This window comes from Centruroides vittatus, unplaced genomic scaffold (assembly GCF_030686945.1).
Source record: "Centruroides vittatus isolate TY-2023 unplaced genomic scaffold, ASM3068694v2 contig_883, whole genome shotgun sequence".
Classification (NCBI taxonomy): Eukaryota; Metazoa; Arthropoda; class Arachnida; order Scorpiones; family Buthidae; genus Centruroides; species Centruroides vittatus.
Window position 1 is genome coordinate 819576 of NW_027122575.1, and position 27782 is coordinate 847357.

Consider the following 27782-nt stretch of genomic DNA (forward strand, 5'->3'; position numbering starts at 1 on the left):
TTTTGTTATAGTTAATTATTTATTTTTTAATATAGTTATCTTTATACATCTCATAGTCCGTTGTCAAACAGAGCAGTTATTGTGTAGAAATACAGTACATGAAATTATATAGTTAGGATTATGATAGAAAAACTGACTAATTCGAACAACTACCACTAGAGGCAACACCGAGTTATGCCACTAGTTATAAATTAAAACGTGACGAAGACAAACTCAAACGTCAGCACGTTCACTGGAAACGCGTACGAATAATAACTTCAGAATGATCTCTCCGATTAAGGCACATTTGTATGGGCTATTTTATATTGTCCCTTCTGAGGTCCATCAATCTGCGATCTTGTTGATAAAACCATCGGACGCATGCGTTCTAGGTATTTACTATTTACAGATTCCAAGTCGATGTGCGAAATCGCAGACTTGGCATCGACTCACGCGCTTCAAGGCTAAGCAGAGTTCTTTTCCTCATACCTTTCTCCGTCATACGTCTGTAAAAAATGATAGAACAGTTTAAAAAAATCATACAATATATATATAAGAAGCAGAGATAAATTTCGAGATATTAACAAAAAGTAGATGATAAATACAATCGATAAGCGTAGATACAATAGATGACGTAAGCGTTTACTTACTTTATAAGTAGGATTATCGTAAGCTGATTCAGAAGAATTTCTAGTAATCGGGGCTTTTGCAGTCGACTGTTTTTTTAATAATATAATTAACAATACGACGAATCCTAATCCCGCTACTGCTGCAACAATGGCTACTACAATCAGTGCAATGTAATACGCTTTATTTTCGTCTTCACTCATGCTACTGTGAAGAGCTTCGGCATTCTTTTCTGAAAAAAGAAACAATGAATAGGAATAGGTCTACCGATCGATATTTTAATTGGGACAATCGATGGAATTTTAATTATACCTTCGTGTTTTGATAACTCTTGCTTTGCACGTGATTCTGGAGGGGCCGGCTTAGTCATAAAATCAATAATATTAGATGATAGTGATTTGCCGTTAGTTAAATAAATATCCATCCAGGCTTTATACCTGAATTGAAAAATATTTTATTCTTTTTTTGAGTTATGTATTACTCATATTTAAATTAAATAAAATATCTATAATTTTCTTTGTAGTGTATTAATAATTATAAGAAAATTACCTTCTTCCTGGTTTGAGACCTTCTAGTTTAACTTTTTGAGTTTTTGGTACGTTGAATATGTTTTGATGTTCTTCTTCGTTATCTGACTTATAACTTATCCTAATCACATGAACATATTTGGTGATTGGTTCAGGTACGCCAGATAATGTCACCTCTAATGAATTAGGACCCACTTTATCCTGCCTTAAGAGAACTTGGAAGTCGTAATTATCTGAAAACATCAACCGAATATCAAATTTACATTTATCAATTGTATATAAATTTACAAGGTTGAAACCTTAAAATCACCTTTAGGTTCTTCTGGCATTCGCATTTCCACAGCCGAACTTGACACTAAGTGAGTTGGTAATCCTTCGTGAGTAATAAAAACTAGATCTACCATATAAGACGCACTTGGCTCCAAATCCCTTAAGACATAGGATGTAACATCACGGTGTATCATTGGAGTTACTTTCCATTGATCATCGTTATTTCCTTTTTCCTTATATTTGATTCGATAGCCATCGACAAATCTTTTCTCTTGAGGCTCGAACGGTCTCCAAGACACTTTGGCTGTCTTGGGATCTAACATTTGAATAGATATCATTGCATCTAACATTATCATAGGCGGTAAAGTGGTAGTGGTAGTGGTAGTAGTTGTAGTAGTAGTAGTTGGAGATGAAGTTGTTGTAGCTTCTGTTGTACTTGTAGTACTCATAGTAGTTGTGGTAGTACTAGTTGTGGTGGATGGAGTTGTTGTTGTTGTTGTTGTTGCTGTTGCTGTTGTTGGTATGGTAGAAGGTGTAGTAGTCATACTAGTGGTAGTAGCAACTGAAAATATATATAATACAGTTAAATCTAAAAATAAATTGAAATTACACTTAAATCTAATTATAAAAAATACTTTAATATAAATCAAAAAACGTGAATTTTTTTCTAAATTTTTAATTTAAATTTGTTTTCCAAAATTGAAATTTATTTTTAATTTCGTATGCGGTTTATATTAAATTTAATATCTCTTCGATAAAGATAAGCATATATTAAACATTTTCAAAAATAGACCTAAGCAATGAAATTAGTAAACGTAAGCCATTCTGAGTTTAAATAATCTCATTGGGAATTTCGTATTCCTTTATTAATTTGCAAAATCCATTAATTAAAATCCTCAGTTGAAATTCTATACACAAGATGTGAATATTTTATCATTGGCTGACTATTTCTAATTAATAAATTATTATTGTATTACATAGAAACAGTCTTTATTTGCAGTAGATATCAATTTCTTAGATAAAATAATGTAAACTTTTGTAAAACGTAATTCAAGAAAACTATTTTAACTTTTTAAATTCGATTTAGTAATTTATACAATCATTTTTTTTTTGAATATTTTAATAACTGTTTTCTTATCTACCCACTTTATTTTTAACGATATTTAAATACTCAAATGGCTAAAATATTAATTTAGCATTTAAAAATTTAAATGCTTCTAAAGAAGCTCTTAGAAATCGTTGATGTATTTAAATGTAAAGAGTTGTAAAAAAATAAATAAATATTTAAGCAAAAAGAAAATAGCAAAAATGTAAATTACTCATTTCCATTTTTTGTAAAGAATATAAACTCACGTACTTGGGGGCATTCTTAATTTATAAGTATCGCTCTCCAGTCCTCCTTGGAGTGCAGAGATCACGATTCGCACCTGGAAGAAATATAAAGTATCCGGTCTAAGACCGGACATGTGATATTCGATATTAGGAGTATCAAACAGACGTTTAGGTCTGGCGAATTTCTGAACATGCCAGGCACTGCGTGGTATATTTCGATCGGAAGTAAAATGCAATTCTGCATGTCCCACCAAGCCTACTAATAAAGAAGGTAAAGTAAATCGAACTCGAATACTGGTTGAGTTGAGAGCGACGATGCTGACATTTTGCAGTTCTTTAGCTGAAAGAGTAAATTTAATTAATTAAAAATAAATGTGTAAATTGCGTTAAGAAATTGCGCGGCATTTTAAATTAATTTTATCAATATTTAGTACAGTTTTAGATAGAGTTTAGAAAATTGATTTTAGTTCATTTTAATTGTGAATCTTTTATTCGATTAAGAAAATGGCGCCGGGAGAAGCTCTATTCGTTCGAATGATTGTCCTCCGTTAATTACCTGAAGCAGCGTTGTTGCAGACCACGTAAGGACACATGACGGGATCCTCCGGTCGTACTAGAACTGGTCTTTGGCATTGTGGAGTTGGTATCTGATAATGATCGGGGATGGATGGACATCCTCCCGTACATACTACTTCTGCTTGCCCATCGGATATCTTGCAGGTGCATCTTCTTCTCAAACCTCCTTTTCTTACATCCCATTGTTCGTCGGGCTGATAACTTCTACCGTGATAGATGCAGTGATGTGCTGTTGGTTCAAGAGATGGTTTGTTTACCCAAACTTTTTAACACATAATTAATTTCTCTATCTCACGAATTTAACAGGCGCCATCTATAGTTGATATCGAGAACTGTTTTCGTGCTTTTAGTATTTTATTTATTTATTTAGGAATTAAAAAAACTAATTAAATATGTATTTAATTGTTAACGACATTTCATGCTGTCTTCGCTAGATTGCTTCGTTTACGCGTTAAATAAGTTAGTGAGTATTATTTAAAATTAATTTTAAAAGTTTTATTAATTATATATTATATATCTACTTCGTATTTTTGTTTAGTTTTTATGTTATAGAAAAACTATTGTCCTTAATTGAAGACAATGTCAATAAAACCATTAATAACATGATACAAAGAAGACTAATAGCGAAGAGATCAGCAATACTCACTTTTTCTTTCCTGGTCGCGACACATCCAATGTAAACAACAGTCGTCTCCTGGCAAACGGCCTTGAAAGGCAAGACTAGGTGGACAGGGAAGATTTGGAGGAGGAAGCTGACTTAGATGTGGGCATCGATTTTCGCAAGTAACATTACCGTGGACGCAAACACAATGCGTTCCACAATCCAAAAACTGATTGGGTATAGGTTGGAAATTCGAGAAACGAATTCCATTCATTAAACACGATCCATCTAGAATTATAAGTGGAAATTTGTTATTTATTACGTTTAAAATGCAACAGAAAACATCGTGCGTAATAATTAATTAATTTTCTGATATATCGAACTTGTATTTTTTCTTTTTTTTAAAAAAAATAAAACAGAAACGTATCTCCACCTTTACCGTTTTTACATCTCGGTCTCGGACAACATTGAGGTGGTGTCGGAACGAATGATGGATCTGCATCCCACTCTAAACATTCACTGACGTGAGGAGAAAAGTGCTGTGGGCATTCAATCACAGCGCAAGTGACTTGAAGGTCTCTTCCGCAATGACAAACGGCGCGACAATCATCGTAAAATTCTTCATCCAGTTGATATTGTCGACCTTTGTATTGACACATAGGAACTGGAACATTCAGAGCTGGAAAATTGAATATAGAATTATTTTTTAAACTCGTTCATAAATATAATTATAAACATGTTGAAGTACGATAATTAATTCATAGAAACGGAATTTTACATCAATATCATTAAAAAAGAAGAAAAACCGCACTTACGACTAACTGCGTTATTACAAACGATGTATGGACAAATACAAGGATCTTCGGGAGTCACTAAAAACGGTTGAGGACATTCTGGACTAGGATATTGTGCACTGACAGGAATTGGAGCGCATCCTCCGCTGCATTCTATGTGAGTTGTGCCGTTTGGTAGGAGAAGACAACTACATAATTTCCTGGTGCATCCTTCTTCCCATTTTTCTCCTACTTGATACGAACGATCGCCTTCAACCACACAAACCGAGCCTTCACTTTCTAATAAAAACAAATTAATAAAATGCCATCAATTATTTATCGGAATTAAATTAAATCATCTTGTTAATTATAGCTCATTACAGTGAATTAATATCTTATTCTGTGCTTAATTAAAATGAAATTGATAATAATATACAGTACATCTAAATTATATTGTAATTCACAAAAATATTATTTCTAGTTTCAAAAATAAATGCAAAAATTTAAAGTTTTCTTAGTGATTTACAGTAATAAAGAATTAAAAATCTTGTAAACAGAAATTTGACTTTGAAGTTTTTAATTTTCATTTTTTTTTTACTTTATATTAATTAATACATTGCTTTTAAGTTTTCTTTTTAAATTCGAATAGAAAATGCTAACTGCTTAATTAGATTTAAATAAATTCAATTATTCACAAAAATTAAAATGTACTCCGTAATCAGAAAGAATTGCTTTAAAAGAAATTATTTCAGAATTTTTCTTAAATTAACTTCAATCTTTCCGACTATGTAAATTATTTTATAAAATACGTTGAGAAACGAATATGTGTGTTTTTTCAAATTGTTATGTTCAAAATTTCTTATAAAAGAGAATTGTTTGAAGGAAATTTGATCTGTTACATTTCAATAAAGTACATAAAAAAACAGGAGTCGAAATTCGAAAACAATTCTTCGCTTTGGATCAATAATAAAAAGAATTCTATATTAAATCTTATAGCATATTTTTCCCCTAAGAAATCAGAAACATTTTCCAGATTATAAAACCCATTTTTGATCGAATCTGAATTTCAATAGTTTAAAAATCGGCATGAGGTAAGTGAAATGGAGTAAGTTACCCGCAGACAAAATCAGAATAGAGAACCTTTTCTTTAAATTCTAATGATTGAAAAGTTATAAATCAACAAAATTCAGGAAATAATTTGAAGGAAAAGGAATTTATACAACACTCACGAATTGATGGAATTCTAAGTCACGATTAAAAAAGAGAAAAAAACCCAAAAAACACGTATTCGTATCACTTTTATGAACCGTTATTTTCAAAATTTAAATGAACTAATTATAATTTTAAAAATAAAGAATAAATTTAAAATATAAACTCAACTATTCAGATCATAATTAATGTTTTAAATAATTTTATTCGAACAAATAAGATTTTGATTAAAATATCAATCAAAATTGTCACATTTACACGTGAATTATCTCAACTATTGATCTACTGTATTAATACCGAAGTTAATTAATTTATTAATAATATTAGTCCTTTGAATTGTAATATTAACTTATGATCAAACGGGTTAAATGTTAACGTATAAGTTAATTAAATTGGAATAATTTAATTATTAATTTGAGATGCTATTAAATTAGCAATTCTTTAAATATGAAAATATGTTTATATAAAGTATTAATTAAGATACATTGTGTAAGAGTAAGTTTTATGTATGATATTTCTGTAAAAAAAAACAAAGGATAATTGTTGACAGAAGTGATATTTTTATTGTGACATACCGTGGATAGTTTGATTTGTTTTTTCTTCACAAAACGGAATGGTACAACAAGAGTCATCAGGAGCGGGACCCCATCGACAGTTTTCAAATCCCACAGGATCTATGTACACTTCGCACCTTTCACGACATTGGATCTGTCCATTCTCGTGGCAAATGCATTTATATTCGCAACCATCAAAGAAAACTTCTCCACTTTCGTAAGTTTTATTATGATGAAAACAGCCTTTGAAAGTCGTTTTGACAGCTAAAAGAAACATAAACCAAAATTAGTGGCGTCATCTGTTGATATTAAGGATAACTAATCACAAACATCGTTTTTATAACGTCATTGGGGAAAATTTAGTGATGCAGAACAGTTTCAGGAAGTGTTTGCTTCTTTACCTCAGTCATTTTTCTATATATATAACTGCTATTTTTATTAAGCAGGTTATTTTTTTAACAATAATAATTTTAAAACAAGAAAAATAATATTAATGGTTCATTAATGTTTATTTTTTTGTTTGATTTATTATAGTAAGTAATTAAATAACAATTACTAGATTCGTATTATAATAATCTAAAACTAAAAGTTGATGGATAGAAATAAAAGTAATTAAAACTTACCGGAAACAAATGTTTTTACGCTAACTACATTGCTAAATGCGTCCTTTTCACTTCCTACATCTTTCATTTTGAAATAGTATTCAGTATCGGGTTTCAATCCGTGAACAGATATTTCATATACTCCATCTTGTACTTGTTTTGTTTGGTTTTTTGACAGCTTGATTTTTGTCCACCACGTAACACCGTCCTCACTTCCATTTGAAGTCGGAGCATACCATATTTGAAACAAATGGTTTGTGTCGTTGAGAGAAGAAATTCTCAAAGTAACAGAAGTAGCGTTTAGTGCTTGTATATCATTTATTCTAATCTTTAAATCTGAGTAATATAAAATAATACAACATATTTTATTTGTATTAACAAATCTATATCTGAGTAAGTAGACCCACTTACCATTTACGGTAGATACTGTATCGGTATCTCCAGGTGGATCGCACATGACGATCTTGCAACAGTTGTCATTAGGGTCCACTACTTGTCGGCATTTGTCACCGATTGTATTGATTAAAGGACAACGTGGCACGCAAGACATATGACCATTTCCATCACAAAGACATTTAGCTTCGCATCCATCAAAGAACTCTTGACCCAACTCGTAAATCTTTCCTCTAAAGTCACATCCCTTAACTCTAGTGGGACCCTCTGAAATAAAAATTATTAAAATTAGGACATTGCGCGACTTTGTCGTATCGCGATAGAATTGAAGCGGAGCCGGAAGGAAAGAAGCGATCCCTGTACCTGTTAGGCACAGAAGAGACAGTACCTGACGGACGAGGACAGGTGAACTTTGCACTTGCCGCCGTAAAAGAGGCTATCCTCGTACCTGCAGGCACGGGAGACACGATCCTTGCACTGACCAGGGACGGAGAGATGATCCAAGAACAAAGCAATCCATGGAGACTGCTTTGTTCTTGTGTTTTTGTTCGTTTTTCGCGCCTATTTTCCGTTAGGAACACGTAATACTGTTTTTATTTTTGACCCCTAGGCCTAAATTCCGTTAGGTGCGCCCGTCGCATCAGGGAGCATGGACATTGTCACTTTAATACCTTTGTATATCGAAAACGAAGTCACGGACTCCTATTTTTACTTTCCCGGCTCTGTTATAGATAACAGAGGGATAGTATAGCGATCGGTCAAAAAATGACCCCTCAAGATTTTTACATTTTTGGACTTAGAGGACCTTGAAAGGTCGAGAAATACAAAAACATTCAGAGTTTTTATCTCTATGTATGGATGTTAATGTGTGTTTGTGCGACACAAACTTTCGAAAATTTCTGAAATTTTGCAGGAAAGTTTGTATATTAGAAAGTTTATGCCATTAAATTTTGGTGGTTTAAGTTCGATGGGGTGGGGGGATGAAGGGTGGTCGTGTGTCATATCTCGAGTAGGGTCGGACTTAATGACGATTTTACTCGTTATTAGCATTTACAATTTTTTATAAAACCCATTCCTACCCTCAAAATTAAGCTTTTTGCCATTTTATATAATTAAAATTGTAAACAGTTTTTAAATGAAATATCGTAACAGATAGCGCGACCAGAACTTTGAATGTTGCCGGGAAAGTTAAGCGATTCGTTGCTGGCTTTTTTACGTTTAAATGGACCCACATTACTTTCTGAATTCCTCTTCTCAATTAATAGAAAATGGCAAAGTTTTATCAAAATCTATCAAACAGATTTTGAGAACGAACACAATTCTAAGCCTCATAGAAAAAGCTTCGCTAACACTCCGCTTCAATACATAAATGCATATACTTTTATGACTAATTAGGTTCGCAATATTTTAATAATATGATAAATAATATATCACATTTACCTTTATGCATCATTTTAGTTGAATTATGTGTATTATCGTTTATTGTCATTTCAGTTGTTGGCGAATCTGTTCCTATTGTGTTTATAAGTCCACGGTGTCCTTTTACGGGTTGATCAGCCAACATTGGATAATCTGTTGTGGATTCTATCAACTGTGTCGTGGTTTGTTGCATTGAAATTGGAATATTTTCCGTGGAAGATGGATTCGTGACAGGCTGATCCATTTTTTTATGATCGGTTGCATTTACTGCCATTAAGTTGTTGTCTGTCTGAGTTATTAAAGGATGTTCGGTCATTTCTTCTGTAGTCATAGAATTTTCCGTTATCTTCTCAGTCATTGAATGATACTCAGTCATTTTAAACATACTTTCTTCTGTCGTATTTGTCATATCTGAATATTCCGTCTTTGTGGATTCAGTCATCTCATGCATTACGGGATAAGTGGTTGTTTCATACATCATTTCCGTGTGATTTGATACTTTATTTATCTTCGTAAGCGAGTCGTTCGAGTTGTTGCCCATCATTAAATTGTCTGTAGAATTTTCCATCATTTCATTTCTTTCGGTTGTAGGCTGTTCCGTAGTTTTGTCATCCATACTAATAAGATCTGTCGTTGTGGAATAGTCAACTGTCACAAAATTTTCTGTAACGTTATCCGTCATAGGATGATCCGTAATATGTTCGTCGGCTGTCGTCGTGGAGTCTGAAGTCATAACAAAATCTGTCACCACAGACTGTTCCATTTCGGGCAACTTTCGACCTTCTACTTTTCCATCGCTCATATTGCAAACTTGAGATTGGCATTTAATTTTAAGATCGTCGTCACATCGGCACTTCTTATCGCATCCATCTTCAAATTCTTCTCCGAGACGATAGCTAACGTTCTTATAAATGCATGTATACGATTCGGTAGCTGTTAAGTGCAAAAATAAAATCAATTTAATGTGGCTGCTATAAATAAAATAATTTAATTATAAAATTTCAAAATTTAGAGAATGAATTTTTAACGTTTTAGATACCTTCTACACATCCAATGTGTAAGTCATTTGGATTTCCACTAAATCCGGATTCACATTCACATCTTGCAAGTTGTGGATCGGGTATACAGAAAGCATTTGGTCCACAAACAGTATTGCCACAAACATCTAAAACAGATTAGCATAGGTTTATTATATCTTAATATTAAATTAAAATTTTAACATTTTTATTTGTAAAATGAAAAGAGAATTTATTTTAAAAAAACACATTCAATCTTTCTTATGATCGGTTAAAAATAACAATACATTTTATCGTGTGATTAATCAGACTTATTAAAATTTATTAGAGAACAACGAAAATCCATATAGCCGTGAGGGCTCACGGTATGATCGATTGATACGTGAATCAAAAGGTTTAAACAGAATCCATCATGAAAGCCGGATATCCTGATCCAATTCGAATTCGAATTCCTTAATATAGCAAACAAATACGTTAATTAATTACGTAATCATCAGACTGATTTGTTAATAAGCCGAAAAGCTTTCCCATTAAAGATTTATCTTATGTAATGTTCGAATGAATCGGCTATGAAGATAAATGAAATATCAAATCATGCCAAGATGATGTATGAAACAGCTAACTTTATTCTATAATGTAAGAGATGGCTGATTTCTTTTTTTATAACATAATTATTTTAATTTGATATTTTTATTATGCAATAAAATCTGTCTAAAAAGGAACCTGAGTAAAACGAAAGTCTGCCAATACGAGTACCGCACGATTCCGGATAATAGATTTCTTTGGAGATAAATTTAAAATCTATGAATATACAGTAGCTTAATGCAGAAATAATTTTTATGTAACCTCAATAAAACATTGATTTTCATCTCAAGATAATAACTATCTGTAATAAGTAGATATTGAGATATTTCCATAGATCAGCATTATATTATTTTGGTATTTTTATGATATTCAATAATTATTGATTACAAATTTTTCATAAGTCAATTGGAAATCCATCAAAATTTTAATATTAATACGCTTTCATCAAGAATAAAGATTAGTTTTAAATGTCAATGTGAATTTTAAGAAGTATGAAAAGATAGAAAAATTTTAAATTTGTACAATATTATATTTAAAATCGTTTTAATTCATACTTCTCAATACTACATTGTGGCTTTTCTTTATATGAAAATCTACAAATGACTTAAATAATTATAAAAACAGAATTAGATAGATTTCTATATATAGAAAGAGGAAAATTAATTATGGCACATTTAATAAGTAAAAAGTATATCAATTATTTATTGTGACATCGTCACAATGTCGGACTACAATTTTTAATTATATTTAATTTAAAATATATGCTCTCCACCTCAAATTAATAGTGGCTTTCCCCTGTACATGATACCTTCCTTTAACAATAGCAGATCATCTAACACCTTTCGGGAAAAAATTTTTGAATTAAAATAACACAACTTCTGGTTTTCATCGGAAGTTCGTATATAGTTAATCGGGGCTTCCTGTCCCTAAGGTTTTCATAACTGGTCTCGTCTTTCATCTATCTAACTCCGTTCTCGAAATTAAAGAAAGACAGACGAACGGACGGACGACAGTGGGAATTTACAGGTCTTCAATTTTTTCAAATTTCAACCCAAAGAATACGCGTTTTATCTACCTGAAAACTGTATTTAAACAGAATGAGAATGAATCATCTCATTAGAAATGATTATAAGCTAAGTACTAAACATCTAAGACTGCATCATTACATGGAAGATTTAACTGAATGGTTTGAATTTCCTCAAACTGGATTATTTCGGTTGAGGTAACTATCTGTTGGAAATAAATATAAATAAGCTCAACTCCTGAATAGATTTTGGTCGGTTGATTTGATGTGTTCTGCTGAATAGATCTAAGACAAAACACTAATGAAAGCTAAAATAATTAATCGGATGTTCTTTACAGATAATGATAACATGGGATAAATATTCTTAAATTTAGCATTTAGCATTAACAGTTTTCTTCTTTTGTATAAATGAATAAACATCGGATCTAATTAACTATCGTCAAAATGTAATTTAATATCAAGAAAAGAAAACAAAATGACAGAATAATTCCTTAATTTATATCTCTTTTAATAATTTAACTTTGTGTATTTAATACAGAAAGCCTTCTACGTATATAATATTTTGAATAGCCAATATCTGAAATGTGCCGGATGTTACTACATACAGGCCTATAATTTAACCGTGTTTGCCTTTCGCATAATATTTGGTTAATAAAATTTTTGACGACATTATTTATCATCTGATAACTGAAGATTTACAATAGAATAAATAAATTAATATTAATATTTATAATTTTAAACTATTTTCATTATTAAATAGCCTTTAACAGTAAATAATTCTTTTATTTTTTTTTAGTTGCATCATGAAAGATACAATTCCTAAATTGTTTCACGTCTATTCGTGAATTTTTCCGAGTCTAAAAATCACTTTCATTTCACAGTTAATCGCCGTTCGTTTCCACATCATTCATTTCGAGCAACTTGCCATAGAAATTACCAAACGCAACCTGCGTTATAATCCTAACACACAATAGTATGATAGCATTACCGATGCAAGCAAACAGTGATTAACTACAAAATGGAAGAGCTTATTAGTCTAAGAGATAACTTCTCAAGCTGAAATTCCACGGCGTGCATAGTAAATATTGAACAGGAATAATGCATTACGTTTTTAGATCTATTATTCTATCACGAATATATTTTTAATGAGATTATTTTTACTTTTGTATTAAATAGAGGATGAGCAATAATAACTTCCTAATTAGAAGAAGAGTTTTATTTCAAAATTCAAAAGATAGAAATCACAACAGTTATGTTTAACTGTTGTAAATTATTTGCTAAATTTATAATAAATACATTGAAAAACTTTCGCAAAAACACCTAATTAAATTATCTAGAACCATCTTGTAGATTAATTTTCCAACTCTACATAATTACACGCTTACAAATGTAGCACATATGTTAAATTACATGTTACATAGCGATTATACGTATCATATAACTATAGAAACTCATAAAACTAACAAAAATAAATAAATAAATGCTTAATTTCGTTTCTCTTAAAACGAAAAAAAAAAAATTAAATATATTTTCCTAATAAGTAAAAAAGACACACTAAGAAATTACAGAATTTCAGAAATATTACAGTAGAAAATAACTGCAGGCAACACAATTTCTCTGGCTTGGAAGAAATTATACAATGTCAAAGCCTTAGGGAAAAGGTATTCAAAGGTCTTGTATGAGATACAGAAAAGTGAAGTAAAGAAAGTAACTGCTAGGTTAAAAATTTTCAAAACATAATGATTCTGTTTTTAAAAACCAAGATAAATATACTGTATTTATATAAAAATATAAGCACAGAAAGAAACATCGAAATGAGCTATAAAAAATGAAATAAAAATGATAGAAATGCTCCTCAGAACACGTTATAAAACATAATACGATCATCAAACAAATCATAGAGAATAATAGCAGAAATACTCTCACTGGAAATATGTAGACGTTGAAATTGTTGATCATTAGAGTATAATAGAAAGTAAAATATTCAAGAATTATCTAGCATTAAAGATATAATAGAAGATTAAATAATGAAAATACATCATTTGTGTGAATAAAATTATAGCTGTTTTTATATAATTTAACTACTTAAATTATATATAAAATTTAAATTGATGATTTATGATTAAAGTAAAGCTTCCGCTAAGAAAATATATATATATATATAAATCATTAATTCAAAATTTAAAACAACAATTTTAATAATTGCAGCTCAGCTTTAAATGAAGCTTCTAAATAATCAATAATATTTTATAACGAAGAACAAATTATCACGCTTATTAAATTATACCTTTATCACGTACTCCAAATCAAATTTAAAAATGATTTTACGTTTAATATAATAAAATAAGATTAATTGAGCAAATGAAATATATTTTTAAGAAATTAAAAAGTCTATTGTTAATATTTAAATCTATTTATTCATATTTTAACAACTGGCTTAATAATTTTTTGATAGAAATAAAGCAAAATGATTTTATTTTTTAATACACATTTTAAATTATTTTATAAATATTAAGAATGGCCGATGTACTTATGTGTGTTATTAATTTTATAAAATTAAATTTATTTATCTGTGTATTTTTTTTTTTTTTTTTAGTTGATGAAGATTGCTCCCTTCACAAAATTCCTGGATCCGTTACTGCGTTACATCAAACCGGAATTACACGAACGTTAAAAAAAAAAAATACTAGATGAGGAAGGATATATTTCAAAATCATACAGATAGCAGGAAAATTGTATTCTTTCAGATTATATTCGCTTATTAAAATAAAATTCATAAACTTTATACAGTTTTATGAAACGATGTAATTTTAAAATCAATATTTCACATCACAAAAAACAAGTTTCTAGATGAATTAATAATCTTCATCCTGGAAAAAAAATCGTCATTTTTTAGTCGATGCCGAGAGATCTCTTTTAAAGATTAAAAATTTACAATATGCCTGAGAAGTTTTATGAATTTTTATTTAATTTTAACCTTCTTTTAACTGAACTTTCGTAAAAATAATTTCGTAGAAAAGGAAAAAAAAAAAGCTGCATTGTTTTTATGCTTATTTTAAAGAAAATACGGCAATAAAGTAATTTAAATCATTGAATATACCTAAATCCAAAGTCTAACAATCAGATATATGCATTATTTTTTTTTATCTATAAACTTTAACATTTATTGATTTGATGTTATTAAAGGTAATTTGCTTTTTTATTTTTTCGGAATGATAGTTAAAAATCGACGAAGCAAATTTTTTAAATTAAACTTTTTTATCTTTATCTTTTAGAACAGAAAAATAGCAAAAAATATTAAAACTTGTTAGCGGCTATTTAGGGCTTTATAAGAAAAATTTCAAAAGTATGATTTCAAAGATATGTCTATCTCAGCTTCACGGAGTTCAGCTAATCAAGCAATTTTTTATCGTCATTTATAGCAATTCACGTTGTAAGTTGAATAATAAAATTTCAACTTCAAAAGTTTTATTTATTACTTTATATTTCAACTATAAGCAATTTGAATTTGTTTTTAGATGAAATCTAACTTTCACACAAGTCAGCGATTATAGTCAGCAAATATGCTTAAAAAACATTATATAAAAACTATAAAACTGAACGGATTGTTTTCATAAAACGATTTCTAGATAAATATGCAATTTTTTAAATATTATTTTTAAATCTTTAAAGCCAGGATATTATATTAAAACAATATTATAAGTTTAGCAATATTTCCATAGAGCTATATCCCGTTATTTAATTTGTATCGAACAACACTTGCTGTTTTTCGAACGCAATTTATATTTATAGTAGCTAAAGTAGAGATGTATGCCTCTTTCAACTTTAAATAAGCTGAATTTCTGGATAGTTTCAACCAGATTTTTAAAAATAAAATTTTTAGTACTAGTCTTTTCATTGGAGTTGCTGAGAAATCACTCGTAAACCTAAATGAATATTGCACCGGAAAAGACCATATTATGAAGAGTGCAGACATTTAAGCCCATCTCCACGTACGCAGATACAGAATTTAAAACTATCACGTATTATTTTTACATTCATTCTTTATAAAATGCAATATAAAAATCGGAAATAGATAAAGCTTAAAAAGATTTTTTTTTTAAATGCTGATCAGAGAATTAAAAAGAAAAAGAATAGAAAGAAGACATGAAAAATTAATCCGCTCACTTAAGTTACTGATGATAAAATGCAGAGAACAAAAAACAATTTTCTCCTTTCAGTATTGTCTATGGAAAATCCTGACATTTCATTGACCTTTCAATTGAGCTGTTTTAAAGTTCGATCATGTTTTTAGATTTAAAATGTTTAACCAATTAGCTACAGAATTGAATCAGATAAAAAGTTCTTTAAACGCTATTGCAACTTTTCGGAAAAGATAAATATATCGATTCCGTTTTTAAATAAAGAAAGGCAAATATAATCGAAACTTATAAAGGTTTAAAAGTGTACAGTACATTAAAGCTTCTAGGAAAAAAAATAAATTTAGTTTTAGGCAATTGCAAAAAGTTAAACTTGATTTTCTACTCTCTTCAGACTTATCAATCATCGATGCAATGATCATTTTTCTTTTATATTTATCGTCTTTATTTAAATGAAAATAAAATTATTGTCGATTTTATTACATGTTTTATCGATAAAATTTAATCACATTTTATTTTATTCTTACTTTTTTTAAATATAAGCCCTATATATTTTTTAAATCTACTCTAAAAAATCTAGTTTTGGCGTGTAAAATTTTATCGATTAAACCTTGTATCGATCGGAAGATTTTAAACATTATACTTAGTTAATAAAATTATTAAAAATATATATTTAATAACTTCATATTTTGCTTAAAAAAATAGCATTATCTTATATAATTATGGGATTTATTATATGAAGGAGCTGTGCTACGTAAGAACTATATAAACCCGTGCTGTAGTGCATTACTATAAATTTATTATAATCCGAAGCAAAACAATCAAAATTTCTGTTTTTAAATATGAACTAAATTAAATTCTTAAAATTTTCTATAGATTTATTGAGTTGTTTCTGTTTGTTCTATAGAAAATCTATGAAATTGTGTTTCCAGTTGTTCTCTATTTTTAAAGAATAATTAGAACAATAAACTTTTAATGCGGAAGCAAAATCGAGATAAAAGGCGTTTAATTATAAATAATATATAATGAAAGCGAAAGTCTATTCATCTTCACTAACTTAATAAACAAATTCATTAACTATGAATCATTTTTAATTTAATTTTAAATTAAAATTACTATACAAAAAACACAACAAATTAATAACAAGGTAATTATTTTTTATATCATATTCTCGTCAGTTCTTAATTTTATTTACGCTTTTGAAAATTTCAATAAATTATTATTAAACTCTAATATATTTTTTAGAAAAGATATTTTTATATTGCTTTAATTCTTCATTATCCAATATCACATACACTCAAACCGACAAAGTAATAATTTAATTGAATGTCTGTAACTTTTATTAAATGATATCTAATTTAAATATTGATTATATAACATATTTTACGGCATATAAGACGAAACTTTTGTCCAAAAATCGCCTTGCGAAGTTGCCACGGGCTAATGAATTCTCCAAACGGCCTTCAGTAAGCTACAGATAACCTCTACCTTGTCCGACTCTTGAATAGAAATGTTATTGTTTAATTAAACATATTATTATTATTACTTTTTTAAAACCAGAATACTGTAAAAAAATTGGGGCCGACTGCCCAAAGGCACGAGAGAACATAAGCAAACTAATACTTTTTCCTAAATATTCAGTGATGAAATGGGAGTTTGTCTTATGTACCGTGAAATACTGTATATAATACTTCCATTATTAAATACTGTATATATTTAGAAGCAATCGAAAGCGAGCAGAGACTAAATTTTGAGCTTATAACCGTAGGAAGTAACATAAACCAGTAGTAGTTCCATTTAGAGATATCAATTCTCACTAAAACTTACTTCGTAAACTGAGTGGTTCCAGACAGACGGAACCTCCGCATGACGTTTTGCAGCATTTTTCATTACCTTGGCATTCGTGATCGTGTTCGCATTCACTCGTACAATTATTTATTAAATAGTCGTTCGGGCATTCACCGATCTTGTCCGCATAACTCTTACCTAAAAAATTAATAAATATAGATATGAATTCGAGTTTATTATTATTATTTTTTGCAATGATAACAAACAATAAACCTTTGTTAGTGACGTCATGTATTTCTTTATCGGTACAATTTAGTGAAACGCAACAAGGGTCGTCCGGAATTGTAACTTCGATGCACTCGGGCCTTGAATTTCCTGATTTAGTATAAGGATGCAAACATCTACTTCTACATTCTGTTTTATTACTTCCTTTGCAAATACACTTCAACTCACAACCGACTGTAAATTCCTTGGAAACTCCGTAAGTAGAATTATCGTATTCGCAACCATCTGAAGAAACAAGAGATGAATAAAATCAAATGAATCAATTGGGTTTTATCGATTTGATAACATTTTATGGATTTAAATTTAAAAATAACTAAAATATTTATTATCTTTACGGGAAATGATCATTTAGTTCAATTGTAGATTTATTGGTGACACTTCACCTCTTGACTTTTTACTGAACCATCGTAATAAGGGTTCAAGTGGGTTAAGACGATTTATTTAAAATTACCTTCGGTGAATATCGTGACAATTTCCGACGAGGAACCGAGTTTCTTGGCCTCTGAGTCTTCCCAAACCAAAACTCTAATTTCATAAGCGGTGTACGGTTTCAAATTATTGATAGTCATTAACGGTGTATTTCCTATCTGCAAAAGAAAATATAAATATTATTGTTTCTAAATTATTCTTCCGTGTAACTTTCTTTATTTACTTTTAAAAGGATTCAATCGATTATTTTTCTAAAAAAAATATATACATATATTTTATCGCTTCGTTGATCATCCAAAGAAGAGTTGACACCGTTCGCTTCGGGTCAATGACCTACTTAGGACACGGTTCCATTTATTTATATTTGTTACTCGATAAATAGTAACTATTTTGTGAAAATTAAAACTCGTACTGTACCATGCTAATAGTAAACGCTCTCTTGATTATTTTCCCATAGGCCTAATGTTATGTGTGAAAGTCTCGACATGTAACAAAATCACTCTTCCTTATTATCCCGACAAATTATTCTTATATATCTTGGTGTACTATTAATAAAAACATACTTAAATATTCGAACAAAATTATTTTTAAACGAAAATATCCATTAAATAACGCTTCGCCGATTAATCAATGAAATCGAGCAGTGCAACATCTAACATTTTTCCAAAATGTCTTACTTTATACAGTGTTTTAAGAATAGATTTGGGTTTAAATCTAAATTAAACAATGACTTGTCCTTCAAATTATAGTTAAATAAAAGAATAAAATGATTCTTAAATACTTGAATTTGAGTCCAATTTTGATCCTCTCTTCGTCGATATTGGACAACATATCCGGATTCATAATCGGGCAATTTAAAATCATCCCAAGCCAGAGTTAATGAATCGGGAGTTTTTTTCGGAACCAATAATTTCGGTGGCGTTGGCAAAGGAGTATCTATAAATAAAATTATAAAAGCAAATATAAATATCGTTGACTAATTAGATTAACGATAATCGTTATTTTTGCAAAATTTATTTTAAGAAATCAATCTGGAAAACAATTGCGAATATTTTAAGGAAAAGTATTTCAGATAGGCTATTGTTAAAAGAATAATAAATAATTCTTAATATGTATGACATTTTTCGTAAGTTAGATATATCTTCAATTGAAAACTAATCAATAATACTGTAACTGGTTTCAAAGAATCCGAAAATAATTTATCAGCTATACGCTTGGACGATCACATTGAGTCATGGAAATAGTGATTATCATGGAACCATCTCATCATTCTGTTTCCCATCGCTAACAGGAAAATGGTTGTAACCTCTGACCTCAACACACTCGTGGCTACATCGCCACTGAAGTGGAAAAGTCGGGACACTGAAGAATTCCCGGAAATAAGGAAAAGTATCACTACCTTTGCAATGATAGACGACGCAACATCGATCGGTCTCGTCTGGTAATTCTTCACATGATGGATCACTGATAGTGCCTGGACGGAAGTTGCATCGTTCCCGACATTCCGTTTTGCCATTCTGCATGCACGTGCACGTTTGATCACATCCCACGTGGAATACTTCACCAAGACCTACGTAGGAAGTATCGTTGATGCTGCAACCGTCTGTAAAAACAAAATTGTCTTTCAAAATCGAATTTATCAATTTTTTACTATTACAATCGTATCAATAAAGCATGAAGAAAAAATATAAAACTCTAGACAGTAGTAGTATATATTTTTCGCGTTAAATATCCCTTACATTATCATAAAACAAATGAATAACTTTTATTAATTTAAGTTTATAATTTATTTTTATTTGCCATATCTAGAGTCTGTTCTAAAGAAAACCGTTATAAACATTTTTGAACAAATAATATATCGTATCCTATTTAACTAATGAATCAAATAATCACCTTTCGTTTTAATTAGAGCAATTTCACGTCCATCGACTCCTTCCACTTTCACAAAATACTCGGTATTAGGCCGAAGATTCATTAATTTAGCAGTTCCTTCGGATGACTAGGGGAAAAAAGGAATAAAATTTATACATTTTGAAGAGGAAACGTTTAAAGGTTAAGTTCTATAATAGGCCAGGAAAACGTTAAATTATTTATGAATATTAGGATATCATCGAGGGATCGATTTCGTCCTATTTTTTTTTTCTTTTTTTCTTATCACGACTAAAGGTAAATGGCTTCGAGGCAAGAACTTACTTCAACATCTAACCAGATGGTCTCATTGCCTTTGTAGTTGTTTGAGTAAGAAACTGTAGCATTTTTTGAATTTCTCCATCTAATAGACAGTGAGTTGTGAGTAGCTTCCGTCCTTTGTATCATTAAGGGACCTGGAAAGTATAAATCGATGTAAAGAAATAAAAATTTTAAATGGCAAATAATATTTGGAGATAAAATAATAATAATAATTCTTCCAGGAAGAATAATGTGCAATTATTATTAAAATATCTCGGGTGATATTCTGAAATTATTTTCCTATTTCAGGAAGGATTTTATTGTCACGTGACCTTACTTTTATGATTTTATAAAAATAAAAAAGATAAATAAGTTTCAGATTCACATAATGTAAAAAAATAGTATGTTTAACCGAGATGTCTTTAAGTTTAATCTCAAGAAATAATCTCTAAATTTTTAATTCCTCTAATAACAATTAAATCAGAATATTTAATAAAAAATTTAAATTAACCAATCAGTCAAAATAATGTAAAATATTTGTTAACGCTACAATAGTTTTCAAAATTTCTGTTACTTAATATCGATAAATTATCGTTCTTTTATAACAAAATGACATTAAATAAATTCGTAATTCAAAACTGTAAAATAACATAAACTATTGGTAAAGAGACCTATAATTCTAATTGGATTGGTAACAAATAAAGTCTAGTTCAGTTATAATTGCTACAGTTGTAATCAAAGCAAGGAGGATGACGATCTTTAGGTGTCACAATCTAGCCTCCATCTAGAAATACTTTAATTCCACACTTATGAGCAATTGAGGTCGACCTTGAGTATGTTCACAATTCAATCACTAAAAGATTTGTAAGCAATTTCCGGTATGAATTAAGATTATTTTGAGGTCAAGAAGGTCTAATAAGCAATTATTTGGTCAAAAGAATTTCCTACATCAGGTAACGCATCTGAGATGACCAAAAGAAAAGAATTTAAAATATCACCGGTAGAGATAGGCTAACACGTAGGTCAGACAACGTGTTCGATTACAGTTGCCAATAGTGGGCCTACTGCATTCTGAAAACCAATTTAAAGAGATGTGTAATACAAAAGGAGGGCAGTTGTATCTTCCCAACTGTTTCCTGATGTGTCATTTGGCACAAAAGAGATAGTTAACGAGAAAAATCCTGAATGGCTCAACTTGATCGCGTTGACATCAAACTGTCAACAGTAAACGAATTATTTCCTTTTATGTTCAGGTTTCCTGTTAAGATTTAAATCATTCATAGACAATGTTTAACGCCAAACAATCGTTAATAATTATCATTCTTGAAATTATTTAGGGCATCTTTTCTTTTAATGGTATTCTGTAATTACAAATAGACCTACTCTTCGAAATTATGTATTGATATCTTGTATATTTGGATATGTGTCAAGATTTTATTTGTATATTTAATTACAATTACAATAAGATCTTACACTAACAATCACAATCTATATTAGTAAACTACAATAATGCTAATTAATATCAGCATTAAAATAAATTAAAATGCTTCATAATTTCCAACATTAGTTCTAAAATTTTATAAAGTATCAATATTTCCTAAATATTACTTGTTTTTCAGAAATTATCTAGAATAAATCTATTTTATACATCTAAATTATATTTTACCTATATTTTATCCCATTTTGGCTTTAAAATGTTAACATGTGATGATAATGAAATGCAGGTTCTTATTTACAATTTGTCACTTCACGTATACCTTAATTACATCTTAATATTTGACAAGTAATTTGTGATAAAATCATTTGATAAATGACACATAAATTATCAAATTTGTCATGTTACGTAAACGTCTAGTAACTTTGAATATATAAATATGCCGATCAAATTTGAATATATATCTGTAAATAAATCCTTAAAAGATCGTAATCATGCATGGCATTACATACGCTTAGGTTTAACTAGTTTATCTTCAGTACACGTAGTTTATAAAATTCCCCATTATCAAGGACAATCGGGTTTAACTTAAGAAGAATAAGGGAAAAAAAAAAGAAAAAAAAACTGAAACGAAACCAGGTCGAGACATAATATTGCACAAATATAATCTTGTTTTATAAAATAAATATTTCCTGTAAGAATATTTTATATTTCTAGGACAAAAAATATTTTGAAAATTTTTAAGATATATCATAAATTATTCTTTTGCACTAGCAAATGATATCGCCAACTGATGTAAGTTATATACCTTGACTGTTTTTAGCCTAGATTATAAAGGAAATAGTCAATTATAAGTTTATAAAAGGAAAATCAGTCTGTTTGTCTGTTCAATAATTATACTTTCAAAACTGTAAAATTTGAATTAGGTTTTAAAATATAATGTAATATCTGACATTAATTTTCTACAAATATTTCATTTATATATACATATAATTAATCAATATTACGAATTAAAAGTATTGTTTACTTGTTTAACACATGAATTTAAAGTAAGTAATCTATATATTAACTTTTTTCATTTATTTTTTAATTTAATATAATTTATTAAAGAAACTCTTCCTAAACTTTGATTTAAATTCAGACAATAAAAATTCCTTTTCTTTAGTCTGGCATTAGAACTTAAACTATTCAGTGAATCTATTTTATGGAGCAACTAATGGATAAAACAATGAGATATTTCTGCGTCCTAAATTGTTTGTGACCTTTTTTTACCGAACTCCGCCCAAAATTTTTAATTTAAAATCTACAAAGGTTTAAAAAAATAATGCTGTTAGGCTGTTAGGTACAGTACATTCCGGTACAGATATATTAAAATTATGAGTAATAGACTATATAAATATGCTCCTTTTGTATAGCATATTCATATGGAATATGGATATGTTCATATGAATAGATATATATTCATATGGATGTAAACAGGATTTCTTCTGAAAGGCATATTTTATTATTATATTATTTATTTCTAAGGGAGATAATCTTTTAGTTAAATGTAAATGTACAGTACATTATTTTTACACGTATATGTTTTTATACTCATATATTTATAAATTAGTTCTATAAATATCTTATTTGCATATTTTTCAAACTTAAAAATTAAGAATACTAATAACAGGATACACATATGCATGTTTCTTCTAAATTACAATTATAAATGTGTTTGTTTATTTATAATTCTAATCCATACACATTCTATAAGTATATATAGGCCTATATATATATATATGTGATGGTGTTACGGTATATATACTGTATATACCGTAACACCATAGGCTATATCTAGAACAAACTACATAATAATTATTCCTACAATATTTTGGAGGAAAAATTACTACGAAGAAAGGCAGATGGTTTATGAATAAAAGGCAGATGTCTTTTTAGAAGGACAAAGAATAAATTTAATGAACGTATAGTAGACTGTGTTACTGAATTTACTAAGGAAAATTTAAAAGTATAGGACTTATAATTTTTCAGGTGTTTTTTACAACGTACTAGCACCTGTAGGCTATACAGCTGGCTTCAAGTTTTACATATTATAGACGGCCTGAATCGAAATGAGATCAACCAGCATAGGTGAAGGATAAGAAACAATTATCCGATCCAAACTGACTATAATTTATGAATCAGTTTGAATTCCAGTTCCGATCCTTCACGGTTATAAGAGTATATTGCATCGACTCTACGGAAACTTAATTTAAATGATAATACCTTAATAAACTTAATTGATATATAATATACTAAATTTTATTAAATTCCGAGATGCATTTACAAGTTTCGAATTACAAATATTCATTATAATTCTAAACTTTCTAAGATAATTCAAAACATCAGTTTTAACACAAATAAAATCGTTCAATAACAACTAAATGGCGACACGAATCGATGATTCTTCCAATTGGTAAAATATGCGTACACACTTGAATTTCAATAACATTCACATTAAGATGTTTTGCTTCTCTTTGTGCTAATTTCTTTTTCCTTTTCCATACATACAATGTGTGGAATGCATCGGACCGGTTTCTCACCCGCAACCTGGTAAGAGGACCTCCCGGCATCACTCTATACACCTACATAACAGGTGAACAACCGTACCTCCGTATGGGTACTTTTTTCGGGAAATTGAAGGTATCCGGTTAGTATATAAGAATACCATGTTTTCCCCTTCTTCTACTATTATCCTACGTAACTACCCACATCCAGCCAAACGGGCGAAATTTTCTTCGATTATTTTCTTTTAAATTTCGCTAATCGATTATTACAACGAAATCGACGGGAAATATCGCTTACGACGAACTGTTAATGAGAAAACAACTGCAAATAATTGTTATTTACAGAGCAGAAAATTCTACAAATAGTTTGAATCGCACTGTAACAATGGACAATCAGTAGGCTGACCCGAAGCAGAGAGAGGCCTTCGTTCGAGAGTCGATGGCCTGGTGTGTCTACTACGCATGCGCAAAAGTATAACGACCGTCGACGCGACCTTGAGGACACCGCAATCGTTTTCACTTTCCTTTAAGATGGATTCCCTGATGTAGAGTTAGCGATTTCCCGCTTAAATTTTAAACGTTGCGTTTCTCTTTCGTAATAATTCTTTACTTTATAAGAATTAAAAGGTTCTTATCTTAAAAATTACATTGATTTCTACCTTAAGAAACAGTAAAAGGAATTATAAAGTTTCATTAATAAATTCCCGAGTGAAGTTTTTATACATTAATTCGAATTGTATACAAATTTAATCCTTAACTCCTTAATATTATCGTAGGTATTAATTGAGAACTGTAAGTAAATATTTTAAGATTATTTTTTTCCTATTTTTCCAAAAAAATAAAACATATGTAGCATTTATAAAGCACGTCTTCACTATTAGCGCGAATTCTATAAATGGTAAAATGTAGGTTTAATGTTTGCATAGTCACTTATGAATTTCCATTTATATATCAGCTGTCATATCTGAGTCATACGAAGTGATTTCTATGCACCGCCAAAACTTTGCCGTAACTCCAGACGATTTATTTTTAACCGTCAGTATAACGAAAAAAAGAAAAAAGAAACAATAATATAAAGAATTGGGGTGTTGTCTTGTACACTAACAGGCGGGAAAACGTTTCATCATTCTATTGGTCAACCAGTAACAGGATGTAGACAATAGGGAGGGAAATGTGCGTAAGTCAGAAACGATTAAGGTAGTGAAACTAAGGAGGAGAAACAGTAGAGAAAAAAAGACATTTGCCAGGTTTATTCACCTTTAAGGATAAATTAAATGTGTAGGAGTCGCGGCGATGTTTGCATTGTTTATACATAAGCACATTAAACTTGTACTGTATGTACATTTTCGATTTTTAAAGAAATTTAACAATTTTGTTTTCACATTTTTTTCTGTAAATTTGTCAATTTTTATCGTTTATTCTACCTACAGTTAAAATGGTGTTTTGTTTAACACACCTTTGAATGAGTCAGACCTGTTTTATCATTGAAAGCGCACAAATATCTCCCTTCTTCCTGCCTGTTCTTCATCTCCGCCATCTTGTAAGCAATACGAAGTAGAGGGAAATATTTTAAAATTATATTTTTTTTTGTCAGTTGAGTAGGTAACTATATTGAGATATTTTTAAGTTCGCATTTTGTATTATTTTCACCAAAAACCATCGAACTTAGAAGTATTGAACTGTATCAACCTATTGATAGATCGTCCATGCAAAAAGTATACGGAGATTGAACTGAACTTCCTATTAGAGTTGTATCTTGCATATTGAATACAGGATTGTAATAAGAAGTTCGGAGTAATTTTCATACTGTTTTTCTTTTCGTTAATTATATTTTTGTATCGATTTATAAATAATATTATTCGGGATCCAGTACGCAAAATAAATAAATAAATAAAAACTTGTTGTAACAAGACATGGAAGATTTATAAGTAGGAAAAATTTTAATTTATTTCTTTTTGATATTCTGTTTATATTATTCACATATACCCCTTCCAGTTTTAAAAACATTTTTATGATCTCTACTTTTAGTTTATAGAATTTTATTTCGCTGTAAAATAAAAATTTATATCCAATTTATGAAATTTTAGTTAGTCGTCCATCAAATAATTTATATCGCTGGCTATTTTTCATAATATCTCTTTTAATTATATTTAAGATTTATTAGCAGGATATTAATTTAAAATTCAAGAAAAGATTTTTGGACAACTATGGGTAAACATAATATTAATGACTACCAACAATCAGTATTTATGACTCAAACAAGTATTCATTGCACAACAAAAAGGTAGGCTGTAAGAAGGTGGCTAGATGACATTTTGTCCCTTTCTGGCGCAGTGACCTTTTCGCAAAGATCATGTCTGCCCTTAAATAAAACGTGATAAGATTTAATTAAGTGATTTAAGAATGAATTCTTCTGTTTTAGACATTGCGTTTTTAAGACTGTTAGACATACACCTGAAAGTATATACGTCATTTAAGTAACAGGATGTCATATATCAAAGCGTAACGGGCATGTGTTTTATTTCTAATAATTACAACTGTATCTGAACTGATCTGTGTCAAAATTAGGAAAATGATTAAAAAAAATGAACGAAATCGTTTCGAAGGACAACCGATCCTATAGATCTAGAAACAATTTGTTAATTTTTTAAAAATAAATTCTAAGATCGCATGATATCACCCGTGTCGATGTGGGTCACTCCTCTTGTATCCAAATATGTAAATTCCGTCAACTACAGGAAACGCAAATAACCTGTTTGGATTCCTTAAATAGCCACAGGTTAACTTAGATTTTTTTTAAAACTATTTTGTTATTGATGACATTTACAGGATTTTAATTCGATTTTACATGACCAGAAAATTTGAAAAACTTATATTAAAAAAAAAAAAAGCATTCATCTTCGTAGGCGGTTAAAAAGTGTAAAATGGAATTAAACAGGCTTACCTTGACACGTTAAAGTATCTGGATCGCATCGCAAACCGAACTCCTCGTCGCAAATTTGGTCCGCCTTACATGCTTGACCATTTTGCCTTGCACAAACAAGACGACATGAACATGAGATATCTTTTACTTTTCTTTCACCCGGGCACGATTCTTCGTAACTTTTTCCTAAGTCACACAAACAAGAAGCACGATTTAAGTCTAATTGTTTTTCTTCGCGCATTGAAGACGTATTTGTACGTTGAGTTGAGAGTGAAGATACTGTTGTTGTCGCATTAATCGCTTCCGTCGGAACTAGAGTTACATTAAAATCCACAGTCGTAGTAGATGTTATGGCATCCGTTGTGATATTTAAACTCGATTCAAAACTCGAGGTTTCATTAAGTAAAGTCTCATTCGCACTTAAACTAGAATTAAATAAAGCCGCTATAATGTCCATTCCCAAAAGGAAATAAGTAATACAAACCAATGGTGATCGCATGGTTCTAATCTACTACTGTTACGAACAAAGACCCATGAGAACGATCCGTCTGCTTCGGCTCATCCACCGTGTCTGTCTGTTG

The 27782-nt window shown here is 29.8% G+C and overlaps 1 protein-coding gene across 4 annotated transcripts; it reads right to left on the bottom strand.

Moving 5' to 3' along the window:
• LOC136983552 (putative epidermal cell surface receptor) lies at positions 1 to 27782 on the bottom strand. Of its 4 annotated transcripts, none has more exons than XM_067280319.1 (23): positions 27223 to 27782; positions 20322 to 20452; positions 20022 to 20127; positions 19528 to 19731; positions 18910 to 19064; positions 18151 to 18286; positions 17688 to 17924; positions 17454 to 17612; positions 9902 to 10027; positions 8884 to 9795; positions 7462 to 7710; positions 7072 to 7386; positions 6470 to 6712; positions 4728 to 4985; positions 4352 to 4591; positions 3958 to 4200; positions 3292 to 3540; positions 2761 to 3075; positions 1444 to 1965; positions 1156 to 1366; positions 919 to 1043; positions 630 to 838; positions 1 to 485 (listed from the first exon to the last, which is right to left on the bottom strand). In XM_067280319.1, exons 1-23 carry the CDS (start codon positions 27698 to 27700, stop codon positions 444 to 446), a joined length of 5865 nt encoding a protein of 1954 aa, XP_067136420.1. In that variant the 5' UTR covers positions 27701 to 27782; the 3' UTR covers positions 1 to 443. The 4 variants fall into 4 exon arrangements, with proteins under 4 accessions (XP_067136420.1, XP_067136419.1, XP_067136422.1 ...); XM_067280318.1 differs by having other exon boundaries at positions 4346 to 4591; XM_067280321.1 differs by lacking the exon at positions 3292 to 3540.

Bases quoted from the DNA above. Each gene is read 5' to 3' on its own strand.
- LOC136983552 (XM_067280318.1), bottom strand. From the start codon at position 27,700: ATGCGATCACCATTGGTTTGTATTACTTATTTCCTTTTGGGAATGGAC. The intron at 20,128-20,321 runs GTAAGTTCTTGC...TTTTTCCCCTAG, and splicing joins CCATCTGGTTAGATGTTGAA to TCATCCGAAGGAACTGCTAA. The intron at 4,986-6,469 runs GTATGTCACAAT...TGTTTTTATTAG, and splicing joins AACAAATCAAACTATCCACG to AAAGTGAAGGCTCGGTTTGT.